The sequence below is a fragment of the Hippopotamus amphibius genome, chromosome 8, assembly GCF_030028045.1.
Source record: "Hippopotamus amphibius kiboko isolate mHipAmp2 chromosome 8, mHipAmp2.hap2, whole genome shotgun sequence".
NCBI classification, from domain to species: Eukaryota; Metazoa; Chordata; class Mammalia; order Artiodactyla; family Hippopotamidae; genus Hippopotamus; species Hippopotamus amphibius.
In genome coordinates, this window is record NC_080193.1 from 66,598,586 (window position 1) to 66,609,244 (window position 10,659).

Consider the following 10,659-nt stretch of genomic DNA (forward strand, 5'->3'; position numbering starts at 1 on the left):
TATAATGTCTTCCTAGCCCATGTCACCTGTGACCAAACTCAGACCTCTGCAAGATAATGACTGTATAGGATATTAAGCATCATAGTTTTCAGACATACCGTGCATGTGAATACTTGGGGGTCTTGTTCAAATGCAGATTCTAAATTGCTAAATTTGGGGCAGAGTTTGAGATTCTGTATTTCTAGTAACTTCCCAGTTGATGCTGAGGCTACGGTACTTTGTGTGGCCATGGCCTTAAATAATTTCTGTCAGTAATCCTTTAGGTTTATTTATTTTTTCTTATGATGCACGAGGAAAGGAGTATAAAGCAGGAGTAATTGCATAAATGAAAACCCTTCAAAGGTTAACTCACCCATGGGAATGAAGATAATTATGCAGACAGTTCTAATGAAAGTAAATATTTAAGTTTAAATTAACTGGGTTGTAGCCACTTCACTTTCACTTGAAAACTTGGCAAATGAATGTTTACCTTAAGAGCCTCTCTGAGAAAGGTGAGTATTACAATTCCCATTTCATGGATGGAATAGCTGAGACCTAAGAGGGTTGTAAAACTGTATAATAACCATCTGATAGGATGTCAAAAACAGAACGCACATCCCTAGAAGTTTAGTCCAGGCGGGGGTTTTATTTTGATCACATTGCTTACAGGTGAAATTTCATCCCATCCCCTTGATGGCAGGGTTGGTGTCTCCTTTGTAGAAAAGGTAATTTTCATTTGAGTCTTGCTATGAGGGAGACAATTCCTTCAAAAATCTCCGCTCCCTTCCCAGACCCGGCAGCTTCTCATCCCCCTTCTTTTTCTCTTCCTTTCTTTCAGGTCTGCACTTCCTGTTGTGAAGGAAATATCTGTAACTTGCCACTCCCCCGAAATGAGACCGACGCCACATTTGCCACAACGTCACCCATAAATCAGACAAACGGGCACCAACACTGCATGTCAGTGATAGTGTCCTGCTTGTGGGTGTGGCTGGGACTCACATTATAGCAGCTCGCACGCACCATGTGTAGTAGCGATCCTGGGGGACCTCGAGGGTCCGTAGTCATGCATGAGGCGTTGGCCTGACAATAGTCACACACGTGAAACCACAGCACTCGCCGATGTCTTCACGGCCAAGCACTTACATTTACCGTGAAGAGTGAGCATTGCTTCAAAGTTGTCATTTCAAGTTGAAGACCTCATCAAAGCAGCCTGCCCCCAAAACAGTCCCTGAGTTCTATACCATGAACCTTTGTTTTCCCTCCAAAAAATAGTTCTGCATTTACTGAGATTTGGGGCTTTTAATTTGGAAAACATGCACCAGCCACGGGAGGTCCTGGGAGCCTCTGAGACGTTAGGCATATGTTATACAGACACGTGTAGATCAGTGTTCTTCAGCAGAAAGGTCAACGACCCCTAGTTTAGGTGGTCCAGTCATGAATTCATTTATAGCTTTACAGTTTTAAAACATTGATTCCCAGATGAATGGACTCCCTTGGATTCATTTCTGAATGGTCTCCAAGGATTCCCTTGGAGATTCTGACGAAGTCCCTAGAAAAGTAGTAAGCAGTTTGTCCAATTTAATTGTTTAATTTAATTCTTCTCCCAATGGTGGGACTTATAGTGGGTTTTTGTTTTTGTTTTTGTTTTTTTGTATGGGAGGAGAGGTGGCTGGAGAAGGATTTTTCCCAACTTAATGGAACCAACAGCCATAAGGTGGCTGTTCATCCCTTCATATACTTAGTGAAATTGGCCTTGACTTGGCACTTAATGGTGCACCATGAAATCCTGGATTCTACCTGGACCAACAGGTATCCAAAGAGGCTGACAGCAGGATGAGGTTATTTCCTCCAGCCACGAGGTTCTATTAGGCATAGCTAATCGAGACAGAGGATTTCAAAATGAAAGGAAGACATGTGGAGTTGATTCTAGTTCCTTGTGAGGACCCAGTAAGTGTCTCCACCAAATCTTTCACCTGCAGTTTACACTGCCCAAGAGCCCTCTTTGTTCTTCTTCTTCCAAATCCCCAGTGACTTCAGGGAGAAGGTCGTGCATTAAGTTGTCTCAAGATTGATAGGAAAAGGAGATGTAATTGATAGGATGAGAAGTAGGTGGACCGATGGGGTGATGGGGAGTCTGGTAAAGAGACCCAGCGAGAAGTTTTTTTTTTTTTTTTCCAGCAAGAAGTTTTTATTTCTTTCAGATGATTGCTTTTGAAGTAAATGGTAAAACTTTCACCATCCTTCCTATACTTTTGGCACCCCAAGTTACAATTTTGTCTTCTTCCTTATAAATCACTTATACAATATTTATTTTTGTATGGCATAACTAGAAACTAAAATATATTGTAAAAGATTCTTTATTCTAAGCAAAATGGTCAAATTAGAATACATATTTTTCAACAGTGGTAGAGCTTGTAATATATGTTTGTTGAAAGTTATAATACTTGCACCAGTGTTGAAAAAACTTATGTTGTGAGCAAGAGCAGTGTGTTGGCCTCAAGGTTTTCACCATGGTTTCCTCAGTGATGTTGTCCCAGCGTATTCGGGTGGTGACTATCACTGGTATGAGTTTCTCTGCAGGGTTAGGGGACATATTTGCATGAACTTTGGTGGAGTCGTTGCTGAACAGGAGGACACTGTTGTCAGAGCCCATCTGCCCTGCAGAGGAAAAGGTCTCGGGCTCATAAAATGAGCCCCCCTCAGGGACCAAATGTGAACTGACAGCAGAAACTCTGATACAAAATAATCTAAATTGCATCAAATGGCCTTAATTCAGAGTTTGTTTATCAATATGTTGCTTGCAGTTGGGGCGGGAGAGGTAGAGGGAGAGAAAGCAAGACATTTCCTAAGCACCTCTAAGGTGCCGGACGCTACGCTAAGCACTTTATGTGAGTCAGGTCATATAGTCCCTGCAGGAACCCTGTAAGGATGTTACTAGTATTTACACTTTACAGATGAAGGTACTGAGGCTCTAAGAAGCTCAATAATGTGAAGCCTTTGCTTCCAGTTTAGGTTATACGGGATGATGTGGGACGGAAGAGGAAGGGAAGGTGGAATTGCCACCTCTAGGAAAACTTCCAGGCCCGACCTCATAGGAATCTGTCCATCTTATCATGTGGAGTTTGTCTAGTCCCACTTCTACAGGATGCCATTAGTGTGTGTCCCCAGTGTTTTTTCTTTAAGGGGTGGGAGTATAGCTTCCTCATTCATTCCTTTTGCTATCAAAGAGGAGGCAGGTTGATCTTACATCTGAAGATGCCATAAGACAATGACAATTTGATGTATATACCTACAAATACATTTTTTGTGCATGGGTCACTCTCCACTGACACTTTCCAAGTACTGCATGTGATTAGAATAAGAGATAGAGTCCAAATCTTGGTTCTTAATGAGAAGGTGCCACTCCAAAGCCTCCCTGGCTGGTGTGCGGGGACCGGACCGGATCCACAATGGTGCGGACTCATCTACCACCCGGGGGGGTGACTGCAAACTCCACACAGATGTGGCTATGCGCACCCCATGTGCCTATCAGAATGGCTGGTGTTTCATTCTCTTCAAAGAAGTTGGTTTGCTTGCCATCCCCAGCCCCAAGGAGCCAAGGAAGGACCATTCATGTGGAAGGCCCAGGACTGGTCATCCATCTGACTTTTTTACCACATTAAACCTTCCATTAAATCCTACGGTTGGTGACGGCTTGAAGTGCAAAGAGCCGTGATGTATATATTAACCTATGTGCCATTTATTTATTTTTAGACTCCCCACAGCATTCGTGTCAATATGGGATTAATGACTCAATTTTGTAAATATTGTACATTTTGTAAATCAATGAATAAAGGTTTTAAGTGTATCTCACCAGGCTCCTCCCTGCAAATGCATGTGCCAATCAACCATTAAGGCATCCAGGTTACGTACAAGGCACTGACTGGGCTTAGTGTCAAAGGGAACTTCCTTCCAGGAGCTCACTTTTTAGTTGTGTAGACAAGAAATACGTGCATGAAAAGACACAAGACAATTCACCCATGCCAAATGATTCATACAGACAGTAAGTGCTATAGAAAACCAAAGAAAGAAAGATTACCAGACCTTTCAATCAGATCTGCAGTTTCCCTAGAACATTTTCTTTGTTAAATCAGGGAATATAAAAAGGGGTGTGTGTGTGTGTGTATGTGTGTGTGATCTATATATTTAAATACTATCCCATTAGCTCTGTATTTTCAAATTTTATTCCATTCTTGGGGTCAATTATATTAGTGATGATACAATAGAAAACATTTTCCTTGATGGTTTCTTCTGCAACAGGGAACAAATACTTGAAGAGCATGAGTGTCATTTTCATCTATGCCATGAATTTGTTGAATTTTTCTTAGTAAAATGATAGTCATTGAAAATGACCTTGAAAAACTCCAGCTCATTTATGATTCCTGGTTATTCTTTGTTTTGAAATTTCCAGGGAAATACACGTTGTCCCCAAAGTTAGAGGTTTTCTATGAGGCTCTGGATTGGTGATGTCGTTGGTGCTCATTAGAGTGTCCTACGTACATGAAGATGGCTCATCACTGACCTCTGCGAATAGCTGTGTGCTTAGTGCAGGTCTACTGTGCGTTCATAGGAAATCTGATTTTGAAAACATAGATTTACGTGATAACCCAACTTGGGGGTTCAAAAAGGATCCTTTGCCTTATAAAGGCATTTTATATTCCTTTCCTAACACATTTATAAGATTTTATTTACAAACAACATTTAGGGCATATCAGGTATGTAAAGCCAGAGGTGGTACCTTTGCTGCATTATGGTAACTTTTATCTGAAGTACTAAAAGTGCTTTCACAAATGATTTTAATTAAATTACCTTTAACTTACATACTAGAAGTGAAATATGTGAAAACTCGGAGTATCTGTTATCAGTCCACATCATAATTGGGAGAGCTTGACCTTAAGAGATTCAGCCAATTTTCTAAGCTTGTGTAGCAACATGGGAGCAGGACTAAAACATGAATACAAGGCAGCATGACTTTAGCCTGGCCTGTTCTCCGTGTGCTCCGCTAGAATCTGCTGGAAAACAGGTCTCTAAATTTTTTGAACATAAACAGTTCTAACATAATTTGGCATTACAAAACCTATGCAGATTGCCAAAGTGTCTTTCAAATCAAGCCTTCATTTTCAGCAGTCACGCTCACTTTAGAATCGTGGCTTTTCCCATTAGCAAATTCCTATTGTATTGCTATTTCCTTTGGCAAATTTTAATCCATTGCAGTTGTTGAAATTGGATGGGGCACAGCGGGTGGGGGTGGAAGGGAATCTCTATGTAGCCATATTTTAAGCTGACTAGAGACCTAAAATCCAGAAGCTGAGAAATGATTTCTGAGGGAGCCTCTTTGCTATTCTCTTAATAACTCCTGATTCTTATATTTTAGTTTATCATAAAAGCACTTTCAACAAACAGTTGCTTCAATTGGTCAACATGACCCCACTTACAGCTTCCACTGATAAAGCTTTGGAGTAGTTCAGGGAGGTCTCGTTGGTAGTTTATACCACAAGGACTTTGATTCCTGGTCCAGGACTCTGTTCCACACACACTTGTCACCAGGATGACATGCGTGACATCCCTACCTTTCTCTGGTACTTTTACTAAAAAGCCATCTCTCAGGTCACAAAGTTAGAGGTGACTGGGAACTTAGAAAACATCTAGTCCACCCCCTTTATTTTATACTGGAGGGAAAAATAACCCCTAAGAACCCAGACAATTTGTCTCTGAGAAAGCCACATTGCTTGTGTTAAAGAAAAGACAGAGACTTCCCTGGTGGTGCAGTGGTTAAGAATCTGCCTGCCAATGCAGGGGACATGGGTTCAAGCCCTAGTCCGGGAAGATCCCACATGCCATGGAGCAACTAAGCCCATGCACCACAACTACTGAGCCCATGTGCCACAACTACTGAAGCCTGCACACCTAGAAGCCACAACGAGAGAGGCCACCACAATGAGAAGCCCGTGCATTGCAATGAAGAGTAGGCCCCACTCACCACCATTAGAGAAAGCCCATGCACAGCAACGAAGACCCAATGCAGCTAATTAATTAATTAAAAAAAAGAAAAGCTAAAACTCATTGAAATGTCCCTTTTTTGATGCTTAAAGTAATTAAGACATGGGTAGTAGAAAACAGTTTTTAGAGGTCTCTTCTTCCTTCACTCAACTGTGGGATGGGCAGTACCACAAGGACCACCAGCCCAGGGAAGGGCAGAGAATAAATTTGGAGAGGGCAAACTTTAGCCAAAAAACAAGCTAGCCTAATGGAAACATAGGTTGTTCATTCTAACAGAGAAGAAATATGTTCAGTGGAAATAATCATTTTCAGAATCATGGCCTAAAAAAGCAGGATTATTTGTCTAAATTAGAGATAATCAGTTATTCAGAAATGGTTTTTCCCGGGGTTTACGGCCTATCCAGTATCAAAAACCAGCCTCAAAAGCCACATTCAGACCTGGAATTCAGGCTTCCACTGAAGTCCCCCTGTGGAGGTGACTGGACCATTTCATCAAAGTGGGGACGTGTGTGTGAAAAGCAGCTCTGTCTAGGATAGGCAAAATGAAAAAAAAATATCATCAGAAATAGCCATGATGCAAAAGGAAGGGCTTAAAATAAGTCATACTCTCAACATGTCCATTCATCTCTGAGAAGAATTCAAAATCGACTTACTGCCTGACCCCTCTTTTCTCTACAGAGGAGTGTGACTGGGTCACGGGGAGTCTGCACCCAGACCCTCAGCCTTCCCCACATCCCGTCTGCCTTCTCCCTGGTGTTCACAGGGCCGTGGCTACTGGTCCAGCTTCCCAGCTGTCCACCGGCTTGGCTTTGCCTCGACCCCAGCCTCTCCCAGCAATAAAACAGGACTGAGTGAGCAACAAGGGGCCGTGCTTGAGGTGCTTTGCATTGAGGTGTCTGGGTGAAAAGATGCAGAGAGAACACATCTGGGCTCACTCGTGACTCACACAGCCTGGCTTGGCCCGGGCACCTGTCAGAACTGGGTGTATCCCTACCTCTAAAGTCTTTCTAAATGCTCAAAGGATTGGGCCCATCCCTGACTTTACTATTATATTTAATTAACTAATGACCCTGTGTGTGCTTTGCCAGTGACCTACATACCAAGTGTACTGTGTAGAGACACACCCTCCTCCATGCAAGACAGCTGAGATCAACATGAAATATGCAATCAGACCTCCCAGGAACTCTCTGTCTTCAACGTCAGGTAACCTAAAGAACTGAAAAGTCTATTTGAACTACTAAAAGTCTGGGAGAAAAGCACAGCTGGTGTGTTTAGGCCTGGCTGGGATTGAGCGTGTTGAGATCAGCCAACATGAGTTCTAGTCCAACTAGCTAGCCCATCACCACCTACATCTTCTAGGAAGGAGACAGTAAGTTCCTCTCTATGCACCCACCTCAGGAGCTCCAAGCCACCCAGGCAGACTACTAAGAATCTGATTTGCCCGAGGGTCCCCAGGTCCCCTGTTCAGAGGTCCTACTCACTGAACACATCGGGTAGACAAATACTGCCTCAAATTCTCAGAAGATAGACTCACCCTTTGGTACCCAGAGGTGAACATTCAGCTTACTGGGAAATGCTTCTTTTGAGCGTGAGCATGGACACCTGTACTTTAATATTTTCAGCCTGGTACTTGGGGCACTTTGTTCTTGGTACTTACCTAAAGGGAATGATTCAGTAGGAAGAATAGGGCAAAGTCTGGAAGGCTCAAGAGTGCAGGTTGCGTGAAAGATGGAACATTGCTGCAGATAACAAAACTCTTCCAATGTCGGGAGCAGTGGGAAGACTGGCAGTGAGAGAGCAGCTGAGGACACACCGCCCACCCCACCCCCACCCCCCAGCCAGAACAGCCACAAAGGCCTCGGCAGGGCAAGTAAGGGTGGGCGGGCGGTTGAAGTTCCTGTAAATGAACTAGGCAAGGATGTAAGGCCCAAATTACTGAGATCCTGCAAATCTCACAAAAGGAAAGAACAAGAGCCTGTTGAAACTCAAATGTATGTAAGAATTAGATCTCTTAGACCTGGCGGAAGCAGGCATTCCTGGCAGTACTTGAAGGAAGAGAGTGGAGCTGGGGGAAGCAAATGCTCCTGCCCTAATTCTCAGACCTGAGGTTTGATATCCTGAGGCCAAACCCCAGTGCACCCACATCTCCCAGGGCCCTATAGTGGTGGGTCTCGATGCCAACGACACATTAGAATCACCTGGAAGCTTTCTAAAACCAATAATGACCAAGCTCCATGTGGAGTTGGGCTGGGGTCCTTCTGCCCCAGGTGACCCTAATGGGCCGGCCATTAGCCAACAGACATGAATGGCTAAACATCCGTCAGGGATGATCAGTGATAATCACGGAAGCGGCATTAGTGAAGACCAGTCCAGAAGAATAAATCGTGACTGGTCCATTGGCACCCAAAACTTTTCAGGTCAGAGTCATTCACGGCTAAGTACCAACTTCTCCTAAGGTTGACCTCACACCTTTCTGAAAATTCTGTGTCCTTGGATGCTCACCCCACCCTAGCAGCTCTTTTCACTCACCAAACACCTGCTCATTTTTCATGTCTTAGATTAAATGCGTCCCTGGGGAGTCTTGTCTCACCTCTGATAGAAAGTGGAGCCCTCTTGCTACTGACTGCTATAGACCTAAACTTCTCCCTTACGACACTTTTCTCACTTGTAATTATTTAATTAGTTACTATTATGAGTCCCCACTACACTGTAAACTCCATGGAAATGGGTACTATCTCCTTTTTATTCTCTGCTCTTCTCCAAGTATCTGGTACACACAGGACACAGAAGAGACATATTAATTTACCAGATCAAACTGATACAACAGGACCTTGCCTATAGAGTATTCGCTGTGGATGCTATGCCTCCAAAGAAGCCTGATCTTGGCCAAGCGTATGCATAGGAGTTGGAGGGTTAAATTCCACTAGCTGATCCTGTCCAGTGACACCAACCCAGCTCAGAAGGAAGAAGTAATTCATTTACACTGAGTTATTGGGCAACAGATCTAAGAAGCAGGGCAGGAGGATGAGAGATGTTTATTTCCCCCTGTTGCAAAGATCTTGACCTAGAGGTCCTTGCCTTACCAGAACCAGCCTGTAGAGCCACCCTCAGCCCTCAGCTTCCTCCAACACTGTGTTTTATCCGTGGCTTGGAACTTGGAACTTGCAGGCACTCTGGGCTGGAGAACTTTACAAAGTATTAATATTTACTCTCTTCAAGCCTCCAACGTATCGCTCATCCTCCACAGGTGGCTCTCCTATTTTATACAGAACAGAAAAATAAGCAAAACTTACTGCCACCAAACCATGCACCTCATTCCATCCACATTAATGCTCTCTGTCCCTCCCATGATGTGACATGGACGGGGTTAATCCCGCCTTCTGTGTATAGGATCCTCAAGGACCTCACTCCCCACCCCCCATCTTTAGCTTCCCTCACTGTACTGTATCTCTCCCATCCACATTCAATATCATAAAAGCAAAAGAAAGAAGAATCAACTTGAACCCTACTTCCCCCTCCAGCCACCCCCTCTCTCTTCACTATGCCCCACAAGCCAATCTTCTTGAAAGATGGCGATGCTCATTTGTCTTCATTTCCTCACCACCCACTCATTCCTCACCACACTCCCATCTGTCTTCTGAGCCCACAGTGAATCCACTGAGTCCACTAATGAAGGACAAGCCAGTCAAGTGGTGTCACGTCTCAATCCTTTTATCCCCTAACTTCTCAGCATCCTGTCAGCATTTCAACTACTCCCTCCACGTTGAATCAGTTCCTCAGTTCATTTTATGGATAAGGTCATGGCTACACAGAGAAATTATGTGACTTACCCCAAGTCCCACAGTATGTTGGTGGCAGCACTAGGACTCACCCCTAACTCCCTTGACTCTAAGCTCGGTACCTCCGCCTGCCACAACCTAGCCCATCTCAGGGTTAAGGTAATCTGGTGGACGGTGGAGGTGGAAATGGATGCCAGGCAAAAAAGAGTGCAGCCGTTTAGAACAAAGGGTGGGGGACAGGAGAGAAGGAAAGAAGAAAGGAGTAAGAAAGGACATAAAGGACTCAGGTGGGGGAAACAGAAAAGAGAGAGTTTATACCGAAGGCATATGATTTACTGCAAAAGAGCACATCCTACCTTAATTTCTAAGATGCTGCTTGTTACTGATATTCTAATAATATTAACTAATATTCTAAAAATTAAAAGCAACCATTGTAGTCATGTATTTCTGTTTTTTGTTTAAAATGTATACCTAAGATAATAGGAAATAGGGATGGCGTGTTGAATTCTCAGCAGCATATACATTGAGAAGGTTATTTTGATATACAGAATGTGCCTATGTGCGCTGAGTAAAAGGATGTACTGATTCTACTAAAATTAAATGCATGCTGCTCATCTCACATTTCCAGTGTTTATAGAGCACTTGTATTATCAACCCTAGTCAGTTTCTGTTTTCTCCAGAAATATCACCCCTGCCACGCACTATGTTTCTATGAAGCTCGGCTTTTTTTCTTCTCTCTATCTCTGTAACTGTGAAACTCCTGTCTTGCTCCTATACAATAGGATGGCCACAGGCAGGCTCTGGGCTATACCCACATTCAAGAAATATTTAATGAAAGGCTTCCTATTTTGCTGGAGAGACC

At 43.5% G+C, this 10,659-nt stretch overlaps 1 protein-coding gene across 8 annotated transcripts in view; it reads left to right on the plus strand.

The window, feature by feature from the left end:
* Positions 1-3,820, plus strand: part of LYPD6 (LY6/PLAUR domain containing 6) — a 109,167-nt gene extending 105,347 nt beyond the window's left edge. For 7 of the 8 annotated variants that reach the window (XM_057745637.1, XM_057745638.1, XM_057745635.1 and 4 more), the window contains one exon: positions 818-3,820. In XM_057745637.1, coding sequence (XP_057601620.1) covers positions 818-985 — 168 coding nt within the window. In that variant the 3' untranslated portion in view covers positions 986-3,820. The remainder of the gene's footprint in view (positions 1-817) is intronic. The other variant, XR_009055100.1, reaches the window with a different exon arrangement.
* The last annotated feature ends 6,839 nt before the right edge of the window (positions 3,821-10,659 follow it).